The sequence below is a fragment of the Typopeltis vanoorti genome, chromosome 10, assembly GCF_054136105.1.
Source record: "Typopeltis vanoorti isolate ZY-2024b chromosome 10, IOZ_Tvanoo_1.0, whole genome shotgun sequence".
Taxonomy (NCBI): Eukaryota; Metazoa; Arthropoda; class Arachnida; order Uropygi; family Thelyphonidae; genus Typopeltis; species Typopeltis vanoorti.
In genome coordinates this window covers 126,769,496-126,795,631 of record NC_143558.1, presented here as the reverse complement: position 1 = coordinate 126,795,631, position 26,136 = coordinate 126,769,496, and the positions used below count along the sequence as shown (strand labels likewise).

The 26,136-nt window shown below is 36.6% G+C and overlaps 1 protein-coding gene across 1 annotated transcript in view; it reads left to right on the top strand.

The window, feature by feature from the left end:
• The first annotated feature begins 19,231 nt into the window (after positions 1-19,231).
• Positions 19,232-26,136, top strand: part of LOC150102777 (SID1 transmembrane family member 1-like) — a 582,520-nt gene continuing 575,615 nt past the window's right edge. The window contains exon 1 of the mRNA XM_090399394.1: positions 19,232-19,593. Within this exon, the coding sequence (XP_090255520.1) occupies positions 19,300-19,593 (294 nt within the window). The 5' untranslated portion in view covers positions 19,232-19,299. The remainder of the gene's footprint in view (positions 19,594-26,136) is intronic.

The following is a 26,136-nucleotide window of genomic DNA, read 5'->3' as shown; positions in this document are numbered from 1 at the left end:
GCTGCCTATAATTAGTGATAGACATGGGCCAGCTAACTCTGATTGGCTACCGGTGGAGTTTGAACTGCCCACTCAGTCTCCAAAAGCTAGTTAGGGAATAAATGGCATTATCTGATTTATTTTTCATTATTTATGAATATCGTTATGAATAACTTTTTTATTATTTTTTTTTATTTATGAATATCATTTATGAACATTTATGAACTTATTTATGAATATCATTATTTATGAATATCTGATTTTTTATTCATACAATTAGACAAGGCACCTGTAACACAATCGTCGTTCTTCTGGATCCACAGCTCTAGGCTGCCAGATGATTGACATACAACGGGGGGGGGGGGGGCAGAAAAGTTCTGATATACACATAGGAAAAATAGGATACAGAAACAACAGATAACCACAAAAAAGAACATGTCCTGAAATTATTTAATCCACATGTTCCATCAAATTATAATACTTTGTTCTTTTGCTTTCAGGATATATAATAACATGTCTCAGCAGTTTTGAAGAAATTTGAAGTCAAACAGGTGAAAGCCATCACCACGTTTCTCATGCCGAAAGAAATGTCCACAGCTGAGATTCACCAAAATTTATGTGAGTCTTTGGGGGAACTTCTCCCCAGCACATCGAATAGTTGCCAGATGGATAGCCAAGTTTAAAACTGGGCATCCTGAGACAGCAGATGTCCCAGGTCAGAAAGACCTTCCACAGCGATCACACCTGAAAACATCGATGTGGTGCATGCCATCTTCCTTGATTATAAACGAATACCAGCCAGAAATACTGCAAAGACTCTTAAGATATCCAGGGAACGAGTCGGGGTAACTGTCCACCAACATCGGGACATGTAGAAGCTCTCAGCAAAGTGGGATCCTTAATGTTTAATTAAATGCCGACCAAAAGAGAGAATGTGTGCTGTTATCTCAGGGTATTTTCGGGTCATTTTGAGAAATCATTTGCAAATGTTAGGCTGATACTGTGACTGTTGATGAAACATTGCTTCATCACCACGACCCAGAGACCAAACAGTAGTCAATGGTGTAATGATACCAAGGTTCTCCACTGTCAAAGAAGTTCCGAAAAACTAAACGTCAGCAAGGAAAGATCTTGGCATTATCTTTTGACTTACGGATGATGTAATCCTTACCAATTACCTGAAACAAAGTGAAACTGTTACAGCAGCAGCAGTGAAGGAATTGAAAGAGGCATGAAAGGAAAAGAGCAGCGGGAAACTGAGCAGAGGCATGCTATTTTGCTGGACTACGCACCTGATCACACTGCTCATGAAATCCAATGAAAATACCAACTTCGTTTTTCCATGTCTGTTACACACGCTATTTGCCAGACCTATCCCCATCTGACTATTTCCTATTCCGAAATTTAAAGAAACATTTGAAAGAAACAAAATTTACCAGTGATAATAAAGTCATATCTGCAGCTGAAGACTGGTTTAGGGAACAAGGGAAAGAATTTTTCTCAAAGGATTGTAAACGATGCAGTAGCGTTGTGACAAGTATAACAATTCGTTCTGGATATATGTAGAATAACTTGCAAGTTACATGGTTCGAACTCAATTCCTTCATGGTGATTATACCAAATTTTCAGTACACTCTCGTAAGTTCAAATCTAATCGCCGACGAGAGGAATAATTCTGAGCTTTTTTCCAGTGGTTTCCCAAGTTAGTGGATTTCTTCTCCTCGAAATTTTTCTTGCAGTGACCACAACAAAATCAATAGTAGAAGCAACACTATTTAAGACAATAACCTATTCTTCTAGTGTTGGAGTTAGGGACTACTAGATGGCAGGAGTTCTTTGCCAGTCTCATCATAGTTTGCCGCTTATAAATAGTGATAGTTTTGGGCCTCCTATATATCTGATTGGCTGCCTGGAAAATGAATTGGCCATTGTCTTCAAGAGATAGATAGGGTTAAAAAGCCTCACTTACTCCATATAAGAGAATAAAAGGCGTTAGCTCATTTTTTTAAAAAGTAAAATCCAGTATTCAATGATATTAACCTCAGAGTGAGCATCAATATGTCTAAAATTTTAAAACATTCTTAGTTATTCCAAGAAAGATATGCTAAAATCTTTCCTGATCTTTCATGAAAATTAAAATGAGTTGGAGCACTTTTCTCATCAGTATAGTTGCTGAGAATGTTAATTTCACATTCATTCATATTTAAATGACTGGCCTCAAATTTCGGTTGGTATTCTCAAATTTTTATTTAAAATTTTTCAATGCTGTCCTGAAGAGTGACATCCAGATAAATTATAATATTTCCCTGAAAAATTCATTCTAATGACTTTCTTAAGGACATTTTGTTCTGCATTATGCGTGTTTTCATCAATTGTCATCAGTTCGAGGGAACTGGCGTCCATTATTACTGACGGTACCCGAAGACATTTTTTTAAAAAAAAAAATATGACTAGACCCTGCTGATCACATCTCCTCATAATGTAATATCAAAGATATCGAATTATGTCTCGACATTATTTTTAATAGTCTCTGGACTCTAGTTATGTACTCTTCCACAGATACTGGAAAGCTACATAAAAAAAGAAACACGGTTCAGAAGACAGGTAGTTTTCGGTTCGGTTTTAGTCATCAGCTAAAACGTTTTTTATCTTTCATCTATTCAGTCCCTAGTTAATCAGCCTTTGTAGAAAATGTCGTGTTTTTCGCATTTAAAGTTATGTTTTTAATCGTGCAAATTAACTAAGTCGGCTGTAAATTCTCGTCGTGATGATGGGAATCCTTATATGAGCTTTTTCAGTTGAAGGTGAGTTAGCAGATCTCATATGAACGATGGCAGCAGGGCTTTTTCTTCCAGAAACTCGGAGTCTTCATCGAGCGCACAGACAATTCAGCCTTCAGAACACGTAATTTACATATAAAAAAATACTGTTGTTGTTGTTGGTGGTGGTGATGATGATGATGATGGGCGATATTTGACGTTGATGGTAGTAGTGTCGAGGTTGGAGAGGATGAGATGCATTTAGTGAAGTAGGGTAGTGTGCCCTCCCTCGATATTTAATTAGACTCTCTGGAGGTATCACATAATAATAATAATAATAATAATAGTAAATTTGGTGCTGTTTAATACAATTATATAAACCTATGGACAAAACATTAGAGATTCATACTTAATGGCATGTTGGTCCACCTCTAGTGCGAGTAACAGCCTGCACTCTCCGAGGCATTGAGTTTACCAAATGAATAACAGTTGCCTGAGGAAATTCCAGCCATGCATATTGCAAAGTTATCCACAACTGCTTCTTACAAATCGGTCCTGTAAACATGGATATTGATCGGTACACAATAAATAACGGAAATAAACTTACGTAGAAAGATTATTTATTAGTATAATTTTCGCCTGTGTGTCACAGGCATCTTCAGTACATTAAGCTCAAAATTAAACACTAACTGACAATTCCAAAAAGCGCCACCTAAGTAGCTGATGTAAGATAACTAAAAAGGTCAATAACTTTCCTAAAAAAAAAAAAAACAACATTATTTCCAATAGTCTCTGGACTTACTGAACATGCCATCTTCACTTGACACAGAGTTCATTAAAGAACGACAAGAGTTCTTCACAAAAGTCAGTTTCTCATGGAACCCCTTTATAAAGAAACATGTGAAACTCTACTTCATTCTCCTAACTTAAACAGATCCGACGGCTTACATCTATCCCCTTTATGGGAGATAGTACTTTACAAATCAGCTAATCTTTCCTAAATTTTTATTGTATTAATTTTTTTTTTTTTTTTAGGAAAGTTATTGACCTTTTTAGTTATCTTACACCAGCTACTTAGGTGGCGCTTTTTGGAATTGTCAGTTAGTGTTTAATTTTGACCTTAATATACTGAAGATGCCTGTGACACACAGGCGAAAATTAAACTAATAAGTAATCTTTCTACGTAGGTTTTTTCCGTTATTTATTGTGTACCGATATGTCTGCTCACGGTTTACCTCTTTTAAAACTTATGGATATTGATGTCATGCTCTATCACATTCCAGACACATTAGATCGGATTTAATTTTTAGAAAACGTATAAGATTTATTGAAGCTATTTTATATTTAATTGAATTGCTAAGAAATATTTATCAGAAGATCGATATTCTCAGTGACGTTTTCAAGGATATATTCAACATAATACACATCTAATATGAATTGGAATAAGGCAAGGGTAATTTTTTATTGGTTTAGTCAAACGTTTGGAATAAACCTGAAGTTACATAAAATTCAATGATTTGGACAATTTTTGATGGCCTAAGGTGTAGGCTGCCTTCCCTCCAATTTCCAAAGTAACTTAGTGATGAATCAACTCTACCTATTGTGGAAAAAATTCAGAACATTTATTTATATATGTATTTGTGTATTCTATGGATAAGGATGGACACTAAGAATAGCTGAACAAATTTTCCATAATATGTTCTAAATATCGATAAATAACAGAAAACAGAATACATTACAATATCTATACAAAAACTTCAGGCAATTCAGAATAATATTTCACACATAAAATGGTATTCCATTCCGTACTGAAGGAGGATAAGGATGTTAATGTTAGTAGTGCACCCGCTATTGTTAAGAATCATTAAGAGGAAGAAATATTAAATTGTGTACATAAGGAAAGGAGGGTTACTCGGGTAGGAGTTAGATGGATGAGTATTATAATTATATACGAGCTGCAGAAGAAGAAAAATTCTGTGGAAGGTATACAAAGAGAAAGGTAACCATCAATCTTAGGACTAATATAAGGCTCAGGCAAGAAAGGTGAACACCATGGGAAGGAAGGCAAAATTAGATTATACACCAGCCGGCCAAGACGTATATATACGTCTAGCTTACCACGGATGCGAAGTGCATATTAAAATTGTAATACCATTGACATTAGATTGAAATATATGATGGATACGAAGTGTAGAGGTGTGATGTATTTTAATCACATTGACGGCGACGTGATTAGGAGAAGAATCCAGCCAAACAGGCCAAATGAAATCACAAAGGGTTCTTTCATTATGTGGCAAGTAAGAGGAAGAACGACTATGGAATATTAACCTTAATGAGTGACAAAGGTCAGAAGGTAACAGAATGACACAAAATAGTTGAGTTAGTGCATGGCCGCTTTGCAAAGGTATATCATCCTAGTGAGGTTACTGCTTTAACATGTGACAGACACTAATGTGAGAACAGAGATGGATGAATTGGTGGTGCTTAGGATATTGCAGAATCTCAATCACTCTGACTAGGCTCTTTAATGTAAGGCTGAGGTCTGGTAGAGTGCGCAAAGAGCAGAAAGATGGTAAAATAATTCTACTGCAAAAAAGAGGTTTCGAGATTGCAGTCGCAAATTATAGATAAATGAGTAGATCAAGCATGTGCTAATAGTATACTGGAAAAATTGGTCAGAAAGAGAATTCAAGAATGGGTATATAAAAATATGATACTGTATGAAGGTCGCCATGGCTTTCTGAAGAGTTGGTTATGCCTCAGTAATTTACTAACTTTTTATAATAGAGTAACAGCTGTGTTGGTTAAAGGAAATGCTGCGTGATGATTTTATTGGATTTTACAAAGGCTTTGCAGAATACCACATGAATTATGTTACAAAAATTAGAACAAATGGGAATGGATAACACTGGTTAAGTGCATAATAGGGTGACACTTGGACAGATATCAAAAAGTGGTGTATGGACCTAGAGAATTGATGCGATAACAGGTAACTAGTTGTGTGCCGCAAGGTTCAGTGAAGAATCATTGCTGTTTAATTTGTACATAAACAATGTAGGAAATAACCTGAAAGAAAATATTCGGTTGATTGCTGATAATGCGAAATTAGGTACAGTAATAGTTAATCAAGATGATGTGAGGAGCTAGCTGAACGATTTAAATAGATTATCTGTACGGGCAAAATTAAATGGCTGTCAGTATAATGTCGAGAAATGTAAAGTTATACATTTTGGGATAAATATGTCATAAGACTGAATCACATTAGTGGCACTGTACCCCAGAAGTAGATAAAGCTAGAGGTTTAGGGTTGGCAGTAGAGAGAGAGAGAGAGAGAGAGAGAGAGAGAGAGAGAGAGAGAGAGAGAGAGAGAGAGAAAGTTTAGCAGATATATTGTTAAGATTGCCAAAGGTAGTCTATGCGGTTACTTGGCTATTGAAGAACATATTGACATATAGAGATAAGAAAATAGTTATTCCTCTTTATACTGCCTTGATAGGTCCACATCTGGATTGCTGTGCTAAAGTTTGGTTCCCTGGGTTTTTTGGAGGTGAGAAAGTGGTGGAGAGGATTCAGTGGCAAGTGACCAAGATGGCCAGCGGACTGTTCCCAATAAGAATCGAAGGAGGATGTGTTTCTTGCACAAGATGGTTGATAGGACAAAAGGTGTAGATATGATAGAAACATTTACGTTGCTTAAAGGGTTTTATAGGAAACATGTAGGGGAATTGTTTCAGTAGTTTATTGTGGCGTATATATATATACATATATATATACGCCACCATCCAGGGAAATGACTAGGATCAAGGTGGTTTCACGTTGCCTTCATTGCCTTAATATAACCTGTGTGTTCACAGGGCCGGTGTTTGCCTGTTTCTGGGATGAAAAACCCCAGATAAACTGGTGGAGAAAACCCTGCTGTCCACACTCAAGACCAGCTAACTTGGCTATGGTTTAGGAAGATCCTTAAAATCTTCGTCGACGGGAATCGAACATATAACACTCCTTGCCCAGGCGTATGGTTGCGAAGCGTATAGTCACTAGGCTAACTGCGCGCAACCGTATAATGTATATAGTCAAGTATAGATCAAGTTCCGTTTGTTTATTAGATTTGAATCAGAGGTCAGACAGCTCTTCAAACCGAGAATTTAGACAACTGCAATAAGAATTGTTCATCCTGTTTCCAAATTGAATATCAATATATCTGCTTCTAATTGGGATATCAAAATATTAAAATACTTAATATAAAAACGAGTCCTTGACTCCCTGGAGGTCTCAGATAATAATAATAATAATAATAATAATAATAATAATAATAATAATAATAATATATATTTTTCACAAAGTTTATTATCCTCTTCATTTATACAAAATATTTACAAATATACAACTGAAGTATTACTATTACATTTTTGTTCACAAAAATATTCAGTATTTAATGATAAGTGAATATCTTATTTAAATACATAAATAATAATAACTAACAACCTATTTTCCATTTTACCATACATATTTACAATTATTCATTTCATGTGTTAAGAGAGAGATATTTTTCATATTAACGATATTGGATTCATTTCACTTTTTCACAATGCTATTTTTAAATTGAAAATAATATTAATAATTTTTTTATTAATAATAACAATGTATTTTACGTTTTTTTCACATACATATTTATAATGATTAATATAATATGCTAAGAGTGATCTCTTTCATCCTGACAATATTGGTTATGAATTAAATTTGTATAAATATATACACTAGTTGTTGTTGTTTTTTTTACATTTTATCTATTAAATTTCTATTTCAAAATTAACAAAAAATTATAATAATATATATTTTTAAATTACATTACATATATTTGTTACAGTTATTACATACATTACATACATTCAATTACATATGATACAACATTATTTACATTTGTTTACACACGCACACACGCACGCACACGCACGCACGCACGCACACACACACACACACACACACACACACACACACACACACACACACACACACACACACACACACACACACACACACACACACACACACACACACACACACACACACACACACACACACACACACACACACACACACACACGATGACTTGGAATGTATTGATGCGTCGCTGAACTGGAAGCTTGAAGGAATATATTGTGTGTTTCATTAAGTTTGTATGGTATTTTGGGTGCGTGTTTCTTGTTCATAGTATGTCCTTAGAGTTCTTTTCAGGCTATTGTAGTTTGTCAAGGTTCTGTATTCAAAAGGTAATTTGTTTATCATGTCTGGGATGTAGAAGTTTCGTGTGGCCTTTCCAAAATGATTATTGTATTTATATGTGATATAATTAGTTGTCTGATCTTGTTATACGGTATGTATTTCCGACTGTCCTGTAGTTGGCATCGAAATAATGTTTTCGCAAAGCTGCATAGTGACATAAATGTTTTGCTGTCAGTATTTTGTGTTCTGTCATTGCAGTGTATATAAAGTCGCTATTGTCTCTTTTTTCCCAAAACATCAATTTTATCATTTTGTACTGTAACGAGATTAACCTATTTAGTTTGTGGGAAAGCATAGCATACGTTGTTACAGCGTATCTTAATAATATTAATAATAATAATAATATATCATAACCTACTTCTCCTTAATGGTCTTGATACAGGAAGGAGGCTTGCAAGCAAAAATACCTGAACGGCTGTATCAGCGGTAGCTATGCAACTATGCAACAGGTACAGCCTCCCAACCTGACAGCTCTGGAAATAGTGCCAAACTAAGAGATACTCTAGATCTCCAGTTTAGGAGTTTTGCATAAGCCTGGTTAACTCATCAATAAAAAATCAGTCTAATTTCTCAGACTGCAAATTTCTTCGGAATTTGAACAATATATGATCAGGAAAGGATATATGATTATGAATCTCAGCCATCATAAAAGTAACCACATGAAATGTTCAAAACAACAACAACAAAATGGAATTAATAAAACTTTAGAAACACTAATATGGCTGTGATAACAGAAACAAAAAAATGGAATTAAAGATTACAAAAGGGTACAAAAGAGTACATTAAAGAACCTTAATGCTAACACTGCCATTGGGTTAGATGGCATATCGGCCCATGTGTTACGAGAATGTGCAAGAGAATTAGCAACTCCTCTAACCAGAATGTTTAATTTAAGCCTCAGTTCTGGTAAAGTGCCAATAGAGTGGAAAGAGGAAAAAATAGTTCAATTGCACAAGGGAGGCTCTAAGACTGAGGTTGCAAATTATAGACCAATCAATATATCTGGAGTGGTGGTTAAGATTTTGGAGAAATTGGTTAAAATTAGAATTCAGGACTGGATAGACAGCAATATGATACTTTATAAGGGACAACATGGTTTTGTGAAGGGTAGGTCTTGCCTAAGTAATTTGCTTACTTTCTATAATAAAGTAACAGTGGAGTTGGATAAAGCAAATCCTTACTCAGTGATACTGCTTAACTTTGCAAAGGCTTGTGACAGGATTCCACATAGAACTCTGTTATATAAATTAGAGCAAATGGGTTTGGAACCGAAGATGGTGATTTGGATTAAAGGATGGCTGGTGGACAGATATGAAAGAGTGGTTTGCGGAGGAGCTAAGTCCAGGAAAAGGCAAGTGACTAGTGGTGTAGCTCAGGGCTCAGTTCTTGGTCCTCTATTGTTTAATTTGTACATCGATGATATTGGAAATACCTTGAATGGAAATATCCACTTGTTTGCTGATGATGCAAAATTGGGAAGAGCGATAATCAATTCAAATGATGTGGATATTTTACAGGGTGACTTAAATAGGCTGACGGTATGGACTGAGGTAATTGGCTGTCAGCTCAACGTGGCTAAGTGTAAGGTTCGTGAGGATGACATCCTCACTTCGGGAGGATGACATCGCATGCTGTTTACTATGTTAACGGAACTGAACTGCAGGAAGTTGATGAGACAAGAGACTTGGGAGTTATTGTGGACAGAGAACTTAAGTTTAAAGGGCATATTGCAAAGATTGCCAAAACATCACATCAAATTGGTTAACAAGGGTGCTAGGACTAGATTTTTTACTTGGAGGGTTGTGAATGGGCGGAATGCTTTGCCAGAGGTGGTTGTGAATGCTTCAACTGTGAATGAATTTAAGGAGAGGTATGACAGGTATTGTGTAAAATAATGATTAGTGTTTCAATGTCAGGTCTCCTGCGATGAGTCTTTTGACTCCATGGAGATACCGTTAAAATAATAATAATAATAATAATAATAATAATAATAATAATAATAATAATAATAATAATAATAATAAAAGATATAGATTGTTTTACTATGTTATGCAGTGGAATAGACGAACATATCAAAGGTTCTTGTAGAGTACTAATTTTAATGGATGTTAAAGGGAAAATAGAATACAAAATAACAATATTGTAAATGATCGAATTATAAGACTTATATTAAAAACAAAAAGAAGCTCCGTATATTTTAGTGGAGTAAATCCCCTTCCCCCAAAGAAGATGGAAAAAGGGATTCCAAACAGTTCTATGACTTATTACAAAAACAGTTAAATAAATCTCATTAAATCACTGTGTGTTAATAGCAAAGATTTTAATATTAGATTTAGAAAATGTTTTTGACTAATATGGAGAATTATGAATCTGTTAGACTTCTTTAATTTCAATTATTTTGAATAACAAATACTTTTTTGGAATAAATAAAAAAATAAATAAATATAGTTGAAATGGAAAAGAAACAAGATTTATAATTGATGTTGAAAGTTTTTCCCCCACTTGGTTAGACTATAGTAAATTTAGTTAATTTTTTATAAAAGTGTAAGCAAACAAAGTTTGCACCTGAAGTATCTTCAGGACTGAGGCAACTCGTGGTAAAGGTGGCCCAAGCTCTCATCTCTACTCTTCTTAGTATCTCGATAATGCAAACCATATCTCCTTGCAGACATGAATAATACCATGCATTAGTACAGTCAAAATTTATTATAGTCTAACCAAGTGTTAAAAAAAAAAAAAAACTTCCAACATCTTTCTCTAAACCCAGAGTAATTTAATAATAATCTGAGACACCTTTTGACAACTCGTGTAGGTAGAGGCGTAGCTAGAGGGGGGGGGGGGGGGAGAGCGGTCCGCCCCGGGCTGCACTTTGAACCTTTTTGAACTTTTGTAGTTAATTCTGAAATACAGGCTCGAGAACTCATTTCCAAATATTGTAATACTACTGCGAATTTTCCTCACAATTGCTAGTTGTGTGAGGAGTTTTCCTAAATGAAATTGATTAATTACCTACATTACTATGAAATAGACTTCGCCAATGACATGGACGATTTCGCTAACAGAAATGCAAGAAAAATAACATTTTAGAATGTTCGAATTAAAGTTTTACTACAAAAATAAACATAGTATTTTAATTTATTTCCCTATACGTCGTTTTGAGATTTTGTAGTATTTTTGATATGTATTGAGAGGGCGGCAAACTCAGAGATCGCCCCGGGTGGCAAAAGCTCATCGAGTAACCGGCATTTAATACATCTTCTCCCTTCTTTGCGATCTCGCAAAAAAATTCTTCGTCAAGTCAAATTCACATTCAAACACGCTGATCGTACAAGTTCACATTCAAAATCACATTCAAACTCCCAACTGATCATAGCTAACACAACTGCCCCCAGAAAGCGAGGTTAACTGCTCACAAAACTCCCTTTCCCAAATAACTTCCATTACAGACAAAGGGGAATATGAAAAGCACTTGTGCTTCACCCATCCTGCTAATAGCTTTATGCGTTATTATGCATTAGTATCACCACCTCTAGATCTGGCTTCCTCAATAAAGGTCGAAACCGGTCTGGGTAGTGGTATATATAATGCATAGCATTATACATGTCCGCAAAGAGATGCACTTTGCATTATGGGAGATACTAAGAAAAGTAGTGAGGAGAGCTTGGTCCACCTTTACCATGAGTTGCCTTAGTCCTGAAGATGCTTCAGAAGCAAACTTCGTTTGTTTACACTTGGATAAAGGATTAAACTAAATATAATATAGTCTAACCAAGTGGGGGAAAAAAACTTCCAACAACTTTCTCTAAATCCAGAGAAAGTTAATAATAATGTGAGACATGTTTTGGCCACTCGTATAGGTAAATATGACTTCTCCATTGCTTTCACCTTAGTATCACTACCTCTGGGTTTGGCTCCCACTGCAGAGACCTCAATAAATGTCGAAACCAGTCTGGGTAGAAATCCTTCCCATAATGCATAGCATTATACATGTTATACATGTCCGCAAGGAGATGTGCTTTGTATTATGGGAGATAATAAGACAAGTAAATATGCGAGCTTGGTCCACCTTTACCACTAGTTGCTTCAGTCCTGAAGATACTCCAAATTCACATTCGTCAAATGCACAACAAGCACAAACGTTGTTTTCTTGCACTTGGATAAAGGATTATACTAAATTATTATCTATAATTGGCTGTATCAATGCTAATCAGACGGTAGCTCTACGTCTGAGAGAGCTACAAGTTTACATAAAAAATTAATTTTTTGAGATCATTTTTTAGTAGTTTCAAAATAGAGATACTAAAGAAATGAAGTAAACCTGAAAAAAAAAACAAAGAAACAGAACAAGTATACAAGAAACAGAACAAGTATACAAACTATATCCATTACAAGTAGAATGCATTAGAATTCTATATCAGTCGCAATTATCAGATTCTCTAAAAGGAGCAGAAATCCATGAAGATATAGATCAGAACTGAACAGAATAAAAAAATAACAAATAAAACGCCTAAATTTTGGAGCTTGAGTGGGCAGTTCATTTTCCACTGGTATCTAGTCAGAGATAAAAGATATATCTAGTATCTAGTCAGAGATAAAGCGCCTCCGTAGCGCAATTGGAAGAACGATGGTACATTGCGCCCTTCGATTGGAATAGGCCTAAGTTCGATTCTCGTCGCGACGGGAGGAATCTTTATCTGGTAGATTTCAATCGAAGGTGAGTTAGCCGATCTCATACGGAGGTAGCAGGGTTTTTTCTCCCGGAAACTCGGGTTTTTCATCCCGCATACATACAAATCGGCCCTTCAGAACACACGCAATTTACAGACAAAAAAAAATTACTGTTGTGGTGGTGTTGGAGGTGGGCGGTAGATGGCGTTGATGGAGATGATTCGTAGTAGAGGTTAGGTGTAGAGATAGTTGTTGGTGTCCTCCCGCGATGAGTCTTCGGACTCCTTGGAGGTATTAGGAATAATAATAATAATAATAACTGGCCAAAGGCTGTCACTAATTTAAGCAGCCCATATTGAAGTGACGGCTAAACAGGTGCCGCCATCTCGTGGTGCCTACCCATAATAGTGTTTTTAATGTCTGAAATAATGTGGGTTCTACGGATGGTTTTCTTGTATTTACGGTACAAAAACCTCTAGTTCCGGGTGAGAAATCCCACTTCTAAGTAGATAAATCGATTAACTCGGATTGCTTCGAAAAAAAAAAAAAGGCTTAGAATAAATACCTCTACTCGGAGAATAGTCTTTAACTATCTTTGGGCGGTTTATTACAGTGGAGTGCAAACACTACTTTCACTGAGGTATACAGGCTCATTTTAATGAAGCTAATTCATAAAGAAGCTTCTGAAGTACCTAAAAGAAAAATATAATATAAAAAGAAAAACAATAAATTGGAACACAGATATGCAAAATGCAGTAAAAAAATAACAAGGGTCAAAGAAGCTATTCCATCAAAAATATACAAACAAACAAAAGAAATGTCGCTAAAACCATACTACGGAAAGCTCATCAAGGGACAGATTAATTAATCAAATAAAATAAAATATACATGAGCCATAAGACATAGCCTGCGAAAAGGAAACTAAACAACGAAGAAAGTAATACACCGCAAATCAACATAATACAAGAGGAACAATTGATAAAACATGAGAAGAATTTATGGAATGTCCCAAATTTATGAACAGAAAATAACAAGGAAGAAATCAATACTGATATAGAACTAATAAGATCTCAAAATTTTAAAAAAGCAATAAATTTATCGAAATGTAGAAAATCAATCGGATTAGATGGCATAAATACAGAGCTTCCGAAATATTGTAGAGAATATTTACATCAAAGATTCTTAAAATTAATATGTTTCGTGTACATTAGTCAATAGGGAATTGTATATCAATATTGAAGAAAGGAGATAGAAGTTATTGTGGAAATTATAGGTAAAAAAGTTTACTAACGTTTGCATGTTATAAATTTTACAGCACAATGCTAAAGAAAATAGATAAATATTGCAAAAAATCGACTTAAAAAACAGTATTTGTAGACATGGAAGACCGTGTAGAAAGAATATTCATGCTTTAAATCAAATTATAGTAAAACACGATAATTAATTTGGATGAGAAGAGGGCCATTAAGGGTCAAAGGGAGGAGATTTACATGTGGCCTTTTGGAGAATGTAGAGAACCGATCAATACTTTTGATTTCATGTCCAATCCTCACCTCACTATGGTATACCCTGTTGGATATCTACATGGATACTGAACGAAAGAGAGTGCGTTGGCTATTAGAATTTAGTCGACCAAATTCATTCTTATTGGCGTAAAACCCGACACAAATGATGGTACAACATGTTGGAATTTCATGCAAGCTGGAGCGTCTCCCAGTTAAATATTCCCTTCAGTAATTTGAATGTCTCAATCATATCACCCCCTTTCTGCCTAGCAACCAATTTCTGCAACCCACAAATCTTCAATCTGTTATCACAAGGTTCATTCCACAGACCTACTATCATCTTGGTCACTCGTCTCTGGATCCTCTCCACCTCCTCCCCATCAAGAAGAAATCCTGGTGCCCATATCTGGGCACGGTAGTCCAGATGGGGTTTTATCAAGGCTCGATATAGAGGAGCAATAACTTTGTTTCTGCTTGTTAAAGTATTTTTCAGAAGCCAAGTGATTTGATGAGCTGATTTAGCCACTTTTGCAATGTGTTCCATAAATTTCAATTCCCTATCTACCAACACTCCGAAATCCCTGGCCTCATCAATCTCCTGGAGTACGGTTCCACCAATGTGATATACTGCTCCTAATCTTTTCACCCCAAAATGCATAACCTTACACTTTGTCACATTAAATTGACATCCATTTTCCCAACCCCAGTCCTCCAAACTATCCAAATCATCCTGTAACATTTTGATATCCTGTGCACTCACAATTGCTCTACCCAACTTTGCGTCATTAGCAAACAAGTGAACACTTCCTCTCAGATCCTTTCCTATATCATTGATGAACAAATTGAAAAGTAGTGGTCCAAGACCAGAACCCTTCCACACACCACTAGTCACAAGCCGTCTTTTGGATGCAACTCCTGAATGAACCACTCTCTGGTATCTCTCCATCAACCACCCTCCTATCCATCTCACCAATCCTATATCCATCCCTATCTGCTGCTCCAGTTTACTGATCAGTGTTCCATGTTTGATCCTGTCAAAGGCCTTGGCAAGGTCCAGTAGAATCACTGTAAACCCATTACCCCTATCCAGTTCAGCCGTCACTGTGTTATAAAACGTGAGCAATTTACTGAGGCATGATCTACTCTTTACAAAACCATGTTGTCCCTCATACAATATCCCGTTTTCATCTATCCAATCCTGTATTCTTTTCTTGACTAATTTCTCCAAGATTTTGACAACGATTCCTGATATGCTAATCGGTCGGTAATTTACTACATCAGTCTTGGAACCACCTTTATGCAGTGGAACTATTTTCCCCTCTTTCCATCCCCTCGGGACTAACCAGACCCGAGACTCAAATTAAACAAAATGGTCAAGGGTACTGACAATTGTTTAGCTGCTTCATGTACGACATGAGCTGGCATGCCATCCAATCCCACAGATGTATTCACATTGAGGTTATGCAAAAGACTACTCACCTCCACTTCATTCACCACAATTCCCTTATAATCTACTGGTTCATTCATTTCTGCAATGTGACCACTTGGATGATATATTCTTGCAAAGTGCTCACTCAGTAACTCAACTATATCAACTGATTCAGTTACCTCCCTACCATTGGCATTCTTTAAAATCATTCTGCCATACATATTTTTTCTTTTACTTGCAACATATCGAAAAAAACTGTTTAGGATTCTCTTTAGCCTGCATGGCCAATGTTCTTTCCTAATCCTTTATTGCTTTTCTAACCACACTCGTTACCCTTCTGGCCTGCACTTTATAACGTTGATGTGCCTGCCGGTGACCTTTCTCATTAAATTCCCTCCATAGTTGTTTATTTTTTTGCAGCTCAAGCTTAATGGTGTTATTCATCCATTTAACCCCTACTTGATTTATTATTCGGACTCTGGGTACACAGTCAGCCATTGCTTCATGCAAACACTTCTTAACTGCCTCCCACGCACTATCAAATTCTAGCCCTTGCAGTTATACATGCCATGGCACTAAACCAATCAAACCCTTAAGCTTGTCATACTTACCAGCCCGATAATTCCACATGTATCCTGTCTTAATTGAAAATTCCACACCTTTAGCAACCTCTCAAGTCAACACCCTATGATCACTCCCACCAATTGGTGGCAATGTGGTCATATTTGTTACAGCCAAATCCTCAGATGCAATTACTAGGTCAAGCACTCTGTAACCCCTAGTATATTCCATTACATGCTGTCGTAGATACTTATCCCTTAATAACTGCATAAAATCCAATTCCTTCCTCCCGTGTGTCCTCTACTCACTCCAATCAATGCGACTATAGTTGAAATCTCCCATAATAATTACCCTCCTTCCACTCATTTCTTCTATTTGCTTGTGCATACTATCTCCACCATCTTTTCCATCACCTGGTCTATAGCGGTACCCAGTTGTATTTTTTTTCTTCTATCCACAATCCCACACTAAATGGCCTCAAATGTGCTCTTTTCTCTATCCTGCAATTCAACTTCTATTCTCCTTGGCTGCAGCTCATCAGCTATCATCAACAATACTCCTCCCCCATTTTATTCTCCCTGTCATTCCTGAACACACTATACCCATCACATTCAATCCCCCTTTTAGCCCCATTTCTACCTTGATACCTTATACCTGTCCCTTTCTGATTTGTTGTCCTTATTTGCTCGTGCATATTATACTCATTCATACACTCAGCTGCCTCCCTAAAGTCTGCATATATACTACCCCCCCTTAATAAATCTAGTTTCCTTGATCCTGCACATCCACTTCAGTAATAATAATAATAAGAAGAAATCAGCTAACGCCTTTTTATTCCCGTATACGGGGAGTAGGCGAGGCCATTTAACCCTATCTAACTTTGGAGACTGAGTGGGCAGTTCAATCTTCACTGGTACCAATCACATATAGATGGCCCAAGGCTATCAATAATAGACGGCTCAAATGCGCCGCCATCTCGTGGTCTCTGACTCTAACACAATATATTTAATGTCTGAAATAAAGTGGGTTCTATGGTCGATTTTCTTGAGTTTACTGGACGAAAAACCCGAGTTTCCGGGAGGAAAAACCCGCTTTCCCGTTCCAGAGATCGACTAACTTCTAAGACTTTTTTCGACTCGGGAACCGGTCGAAAAAAGGCTTAGAAAAATTTCCTCTAGTCGCCGACTAGACTTGAAACCAAGTCTTCCTTCGTGCGGCTAAGCGCCGTGGTGTTATTATTATTATTATTATTATTATTATTATTATTATTATTATTATTATTATTATTATTATTATTATTAATATTATTAATATTAATTATTATTATTATTAATATTATTAATAATAATAATATTATTAATTGTTATTATTATTAATTAATTATTATATTAAATATTAATTATATTAAATATTATTAATTATATTACATATTATTAATTGTTATTAATATTATTAATTATATTAATAATAATAATAATAATAAAAAAATCAGCTAACGCCTTTTTATTCCCGTATACGGGAGTAGGTGACGCCATTCAGCCCTATCTAACTTTTGGAGACTGAGTGGGCAGTTCAATCTCCACTGCTATCCAATCAGAGACAGATGGCCCAAAGCTATCATTAATTAAGCGGTACGCAGTGAAGAGAGACGGCTCAAATGTGCCGCCATTTCGTGGTCCCTAACCCTAACACAATATATTGAATGTCTGAAATAATGTGGGTTCTACGGTCGATTTTCTTGAGTGTACAGGACGAAAAACCCGAGTTTCCGGGAGGAAAAACCTGCTTGCCCGTGCCAGAGATCGACTAACTCGGGAACCGGTCGAAAAAAGGCTTAGAAAAATTTCCTCTAGTCACCGACTAGACTCGAAACGAAGACTTCCTTCATCGGCCAAGAACGGTGGTGTGCAAACGCCACATCTACTGAGCTACACAGGCTCCCTTAATTATTATTATTATTATTATACACTTTCCTTAAGAATGGCCAGGTAATTTGCACCTACGTTCTTAGTCATAAGCTCTTGAATTTACTCAAAAATTCAAGAACATTAAAAGAGAATTGCGTTTTAATTCTCACAAATATCTATTTTTCGATATTATACTCCTTGGAGACTTCCACTTACGGTGTTTTATTTCGATGTAGCTATAAATTATTACTTCTTTGCAAAAAATAGCTCATCATTTTCTTTTCTGTTGTCTTTATGAAGTTTTGGATCCTGATTTCAACTAAAGTTCACAAAAAGTGTTAAAAAAGAGTCGTGTAGATTTAATTTTATATATTTTTGTTTGTTTAAAAAATAACAGTGAAACCCAGAGGCATTACAAGTAATTAATAATAGAAGTAAGTAATACTGTGTGAAATAATATTGGTACTATAGTCGATTTCCTTGAGTTTACGGGACGAACAACCGGAGTTTCCCGGAGAAAAAGCCCGCTTGCCGATGCCTGAGATCTAGTAATTCGGGAACAGGTCGAAGAAAGGCTTATAAAAAGTTCTTTCACCTGTAATTTGATAATAAAAACAAATAAGAGTTTGATCAATCAATCAATATATATATATATATATATATATATTTTGTCCTAGTACGGAACTGTCGAAAGTAAACACTGTTCAGCGTATTGCAAATATCGTCTGAAAGCGGTCGGGGTATGTAACGGTGATAACATGTTTGGCCTTACTGGAACGATGGGAAAAAATGTGGCAGATGTGTAATAGGTTCGCATGCTGTTTGAAATATCAAATTATAACGTTCAAGAAGGCAAATGCATGGCTTGCCCATTTTTATTTGACATGCTTCCTTTAAAGTGGCATTTGTTGATTAATACTATCAAAGAATAAAGACGAAATTATTAAAATGATTTTTTTTTTTTTTTTTGTTGCGTCACAATAAGTCGCATTTCTTTCACTTTCGGTTTCGGCGTGTTATGCTACTAACTATAAGAGGAATCTTTGGATTTATGTTTTCGAACGCTAAGGTGGTGTTTGGCAGTGTATCACGTGTTTGAAACTGTTATCAATTTTCGCTGATTGTTGTGCGGGTGCTGTCTTTGTTTAAGAGATATTTTTCTCACGTATTTCATTTCTTCGTTGCCATACGTTTATTGGTGAAAAGCAATGCTTTACAGAAACATTTTCGCGTTACTATTGCATGCAATTTCCACATATGCCATGATTCCGAAGGGTGCCGGAATATCGTTCTCGTTGTTGACTCTTGTACTTAGTGCCAGATCGTCATATGTAAATAGTAATTTATTTGCAGATGCTTTATTTTTAAATGACAGTGATATGCCAACACAGCATACGAATCCCCGCCCAACGCCTGCCACCTTTGCCGAAAAATTAAACAATTCTGTGATTGCTGAAGTAGTTGTTGTCTATCAGTATCAGTATTATTTCACTTCAAACCAGGTATGTTATTAGGAACATAACATAGCATGAGTGGGGTGTCTTGAAGACTTGCTAACTGTATAGAAATATCTACGGTTTATTTTTTAAACATTCAGTTTATATTTTGTAAATAACACCCACTTGATAGTCGCCTTAAAATTAAAAACAATCTGTTTTTGTTTTTTTTGTTAAACTAGTATGTTGTTGCTGTTTGTTGTGGTTATAGCGTTTCAGCTGTTTAGGCGCATATATACGCCACCATCTAGGGAAATGACTATGAGCAAGGTGGTTTCCCGTTGCCTTCCTTGCCGCAATATATCCTATGACTGTACCCTGCCTTTTTACTGGGCCTGCTTGTGGAATGAAAAACCCTAAGTTAACCGGCGGAAAAAATCCTGTTCACGCCCAAGATAGGCTAACCTGACAATGGCTGAGGAAGATCCTTAAGCTTCTCACGTCAGTGGGAATCGAACCTAGGACACTCCTTCCCCAAGCATATGGTTGCGAAGTGGCATAGCCTCTGGGCTAACTGCCCTGACAAACTAGCATAACAAAAAGTAAAACAACCATATTTTGCAATGTAAGTTAGGATAGCATGTGAAGCTCCTGTAAATAATTTAGTTTTATTCTCTAACCTTACTTTGATATGCCATATTCTGTTGATACTGCAGAGTTCTTATCATCTGCTAAGAGAAGTTCGTGGCTATCATGAACAATAGCTATCTAGTCCAGTCTTTCAGCAGCCAAGTTATTTAAATTTCTGTAATAGTTCAGATCACTTGCACTCATGTTTTCTGCCCATTTCCTTTTAGGTCTTCCCAGCAGTATCTTACTTCTGCTCTTTTGGTTTGGAGAATTTGAGGAACCCTTTTAATAAGCATTCTATACATATATTCATATCGCTCTAATGTCTAAAATTCAGGAATCAATAAATATTTAATGAGTTAAAGATGTGTACACATGTGTATTATCTGCACTGCTTGGAAAGAAGTCAATGGAAACCATAAAGTGAGGAACAAATAGCCATGGTGTCCCCCACCCTTTAGTGATATAATGAGATGTAGGATCTCTTTTTGTCGTCATCATTGCAAAAGGAGGTTCTAGGCCAAAGTTATTTTAAGAATTAAAGGAATGCAGATAAATGATGCAAATGGAACGTAGAGATCTTAAGCTGGAGAAGGGTAAGTGGATGTCCCTTAAAAAAAGGGGGGTATTCAAAGTTTTGCATTTTCTGGTGCTTAGAAAATCAGGCATACAAGTGCACAAGCAAGTACCATCTTTGCAATAGAATGAAATATGCAGAGTGCACTTTGGACAGTTAAGATGGATTTATTATAATAAAAAACCTTCATGGAGTGAAAGACTCATCATGGGAGGTCCACCGTTATATGCACAGTTTATCATACTGCGCCTTAAATGTGTTCGCTGTCTCTGTGCTTGCCACACTCGTGAATGCATTCCGCTCTCCATGCAACCCCCCCCCCCCACCAGGTCACACTTCTTAAACAGCTTACTCCGTATTCCAGAAACCACCTTAGTCAATCTTCTCTGAACGTTTTCCAATACATCTTCATCTTTTTGAAAACCAGGTGACCAAATCTGTGCACGGTAATTTATGTGGCTGATCAAAGCCTTATACAAGGGAAACATAACATCCTTACTTCTACAAGTCAGTATCCTCCGTATCATTCCCATTATCCTCTGTGTTGTCCTCACAACTTTAATAACATGGTCCCGAAATTTTAGGTCCTGTCTACAATCACTCGCAGATCTCTTATCTCCTCTACCTCTTCCAAGATATTTCCACTGATTGTGTACTCTACATCCCACCTCAGATTTCAAAACTTTACTCTTTGCAACATTGAATTGATATCCCACTCATTTACCCATTCAGCCAGTGTATTCAAGTCCTCTTGCAAAGCCACAGCATCCACTCTACTGCTAATAGCTCTCCCCCAACTTTGCATCATCTGCAGACTACTGCATATCACCATTCAGACCTCTCTAAATATCATTTATATTCAAATTATACAGCAGCAGACCCTTGGGATACACCACTAGTATCTTTCCTCTTCTGGGATATCTCTCCTCCGTAGACAAACTCGCTGATACTTATCAGATGGCCAATTTCCAATCCAGTGAACTAATCCTCTGTTCAGCCCCATCTGCTCCAATTTAATTACCAGCTTGTCATATGGCAGTTTATCAAATGCCTTTGCAAAATCTACATATATCACTGTATATGCAACACCCTTATCCAATGCATTTGTCACTTTATTATAAAAAGTAAGCAGATTGCTAAAGCACGATCTTCCTTTAACAAATCCATGCTGGCTGCCAAAGCGTATTTTTCTCTTGTCAACCTAGTTCTGAATCTTGGTCCTAACTAACTTCTCTAACCCCTTAACCACAACTCCAGACACACAGACCTCTCTGTAATTCAAAGCCCTACTCTTATCACCTCCCTTATGAATTGGAACAATTTTGCCCTCTTTCCACTCCTTTGGAACTTGACCTAGTGCAAGACTCATGTTGAACTCTGGAACATTCCCTCCAACACGTGGTGAAATATCACCAAGTCCCACAGCCTTTTTTACATCGTCTATTCAATTTCTCATACATCTCCTGTTCACTTACTAATAGATCAACCTTCTCCTTTCCCACTGCTTTCAAGTTCTTCATGATGTGACATTCATAAGAATGAAATACCTTTTATAAATTGCACATTAAATATCTCAGCTGTATTCTTCACAGCATTCCTCCATTTTCATTAATCATTCCCATCCTACCATAATCATTCTTTCTTCTACTGGCCACATATAAAAAAAAACTTAGGATTTTTTTTTTTTTTTGGCTGCTTTAGCTAACTCTTGCTCATACTGCACTTTTGCTACCATTATAAAGTTAGTCACCTTCCCCACCTGCTCTTTGTACTTCTTATGCAACTGGTTGTTATAACTACTCATCTTGTGCTTCTTCCATAATACCTTCTTCTTCCAGATTGCATACCTTATCTCTTGATTCATCCATTTCACATCTGCTCTATTTATCCTCTTAACCTTTGGAATACATTCTGATATTGCCTCCACCAAATAGTTCTTAAGTAGGGCCCAGGCAGCATTGATATCCTTTCTATCCAGTTCATCTTTCCAATTTATTACCACAAGCTGTTTTCAGAGCTTTTCATAACAGATGTTCTCAAATGACTGGTCACCCTGCAAGTGATCACCTCGTGGTCACTTACCAGCTGGTAGAAGATTTGACCTCCCCCATTTATAATAACATCATCTGATGAGATGATCGAATCCAATACTTACGATTTTTCTTTCTCCTGTTAACCAGAGTCTGTAATCCACATACTCACAATCTGTCCTCATATTCTAAATCCCATAATCCAGATATTATTATTATTATTACATCACACCTCCAGGGAGTCCAAAGACTCATCGAAGGAGGGCATCAACTCTACAACGCTTTGTCCCACTACTCCACCAACCTTCATCATCTAACACCAACGTCATCTATCGCCGACTACCACCACTAGTGCTTTCACAGACAATCACAAACATCCTTGCCCACAGCGGGATTCGAACCTGCAGCCTTTTGGCTGGAGAGCGGATACTCTAACCACTCGGCCAACCAGGCCGGCAAATTGTAACTCTTCTTTGTACCCTTTTCACAGCTTCTTTATCCCCTTGGATAAGTTAATGTTTTTTTTTTTGTTTTTTTTTCAAAATCCTTTGTGCCTTTCCTTTTCTGTCTTACTATTCTATATATTACTTTCTCTCCATTTTTCTTTTCTTTCTCTGCATCTGTTTTCTTCCATTTTTCTCTTTTGCTTTCCTCACTTCTACCTTTTGGTTTCTCTCTCTTTTTATATTTCTCCCAGATTTTGTTGTTTCTTCCAAGTCCCTAAGGCTTCCTTTTTCTCTTTGATTGCCTCTTGGACTTCTTCATTCCACCACCACCAAGTTTCTCTCTGCTTCCTAGATCAAATCCTCTTGTTCTTCCACACACTTCCTCTGCAGCTTTACCAAGATGTTCTTCATTTGATTCCAAGTGTTTTCTGCATTGTCATTTCCTTGAGATGCTATCCTCTCTTTTCCATAACCCTTTCATTTACCCTTATTTTCTTCAGTCAGTTTCCAGATCTTCAGCCTCTTTTCGTTTTTTTTCCTTTCAGTATTGGTACTATTAGGTCACATACATACATACAACTGTATGTTGTGTTGTTGTGTGTTCATATGGGATTGTCTTGCAATTTTTTAACCTGTTTCTCTTTATTCCCTTTGTTAGAATATATTCTGAGTATGAAATTGGAAAAGAGAGACTATAAAAAAAAAGGCTCTCTTTTCCAGTTTCATACATTATCAGGTGGTCCTCCTTCATAAATAGCGTGTTGGCCACAGCAAAGCCAGAACTTTCTGCAAATTTGAGTATTTTATGACCTTCCTCATTCCTTTCTCTAAAACCATGTCCTCCATATACACCTTGGAATCCTTCCCTTCTCGTGCCTGTCCATTTAGGTCTGCTCCTATTATTATCATTTCCTCCTTTCTGATGTTATCCACTGCAGCTTCTAGTGCTTGCCGAAATTGGTCTTTTTTGATTTTCTCATACCCTGTCTGTAGTGTATATCCTGAAATAATATTTAGGATGTTTCTTTCCCTAGTGCCGTTTGTAGTGTCATAAGGCGATCACTTATTATTTTGATCTCTATTACTTATCTTGATAACATGATATCAAAATTGGAGATGTTAATGTCAGCTCTTTGCTTAATGCGGATGATGTTATACTTCTAAATAAATCCGCTACAAGTCTGCAAGATTCTCTGACTAAATTGAATAGCTCTTGTAATAGATATGGTATGAAGGTCAGCAATAAAAAGACAAAGACAATGAAAATAGGCAGAATCATTGAAAATGTCAACTGTGTTGTGAATGGAGAACCTGTGGAACAAGTAAAACGTTTCAGCTATTTAGACACGATTTTTAGTGAAGATGGTAAATTAAATATAGAAATAGACAACAGAATCAGCAAAGCTGGTATGGTGGGAAGTCAATTGAATAAATTCATATGGAATAAGAGAGAAATTAGTCGGAACACTAAATTAGCTGTATATACAAGACAGTGTTCAAACCAGTTTTAACTTATGGATCTGAGAGCTGGGTCAGAAGTAAAACACTTGACCAAAGACTAGAGACTGCAGATATTAGAGTCCTGAGAAAGATTATAGGCGTGAACAGATGGCATCAATGGCAGTATCATATTAAAAACGAGGATATTAGGAAAGAACTTGACATTGTCAGCATCCAGGAATGCGTTAGCAGAGCTAATCTCAGGTGGTATGGTTACTTAAACAGAATGGGCGAGGAAAGATTAGCAAAACAAGTGTTCTCTGCCAGGTTGGCAGGAAAACGACCGAGAGGAAGACCAAGATATAGGTGGATTGATACGGTACAAAGTGCTTTAGACGATAGAAATATAAGATCTGATAATATTGGAGTGTTGACAAGTAACAGACTGATTTGGAGGAAAATTGTAGATAGGAAATTAATAACGATGTAATTTTTTTCATGTAGTACTATCATATCCTGTACACCCCTTGAGGGTACATGGCAGGAATATGATGATGATGATGATGATTACCTTATCTTTTTAACTTTCCTCTACTATAATTCCAATTCCATTATTTTTCCTCTCCTTTCCATAATAATATAGTTTATATCCTTCTCCCAATTCTTTTGTTTTTTTTTGTCCTTCCATTTTGTTTCGTGAATACATGCTATTTGTGTTTTCCTCCTCTTTAGGGTCCACTAATTCTCTACTTTTTCTTGTCAAAGTATCCACATTCCAAGTTCCTACTCTTAAAATCCCCACTTTCTTCTTTAGTCCCAGTCGTAGATTGTTCTGAGATACCCCTTGTCCATTTCTCACAGCAATAAGATCTTGCTGCATGTCGCCTGCAGGGAACGTCATAACTCTTATACTTTGTCTTTGTCCAAGATTCATTTTTTATTTCAACTGGTTTTTTTATGGCCAGATGTCTTTCCTAGTGCCAGCCGCAGAGGGATGCTTCTCTTGACCCTTATTCTTGGCCTCTCCACTGGAGTACTGATGTCATTTGCAGCCACTCCTCTGGAGATCGGACACTGCTGAAGCTGGATCCTCTGCACTTCTGACTTTTGGAGTCATATCACCTTCACCTCTTCCACTCGTTCAGCCTTTGTCCATCTTCACCTGCTTCCCCTAGACAGGTGCCCATACCAGATACTGTCAGCTGGACCATCTGAGCCCAGTGTTTTTGGTGAGGTATGCTCCTCCCCCTTCTCCTTTCTCATCCGGGCTTGGCACCAGCAATGGCAGAGTTGATAGCTTTTAGCTAAATGGACATTCATTAGTTCAACAAAATTTTCTGCATTTGCTACCTGCAATCAGTAGTGTTATTCTTTCACATTATTCTTTTTTTAATTGTAGAATAATGAGTTGTTGTCTTTAGCTTGCTCCAGTTGCTTTTTATACTTAGTTTTCCATTTTCATACTTGTGCCTTTTCCAGCCTGTGC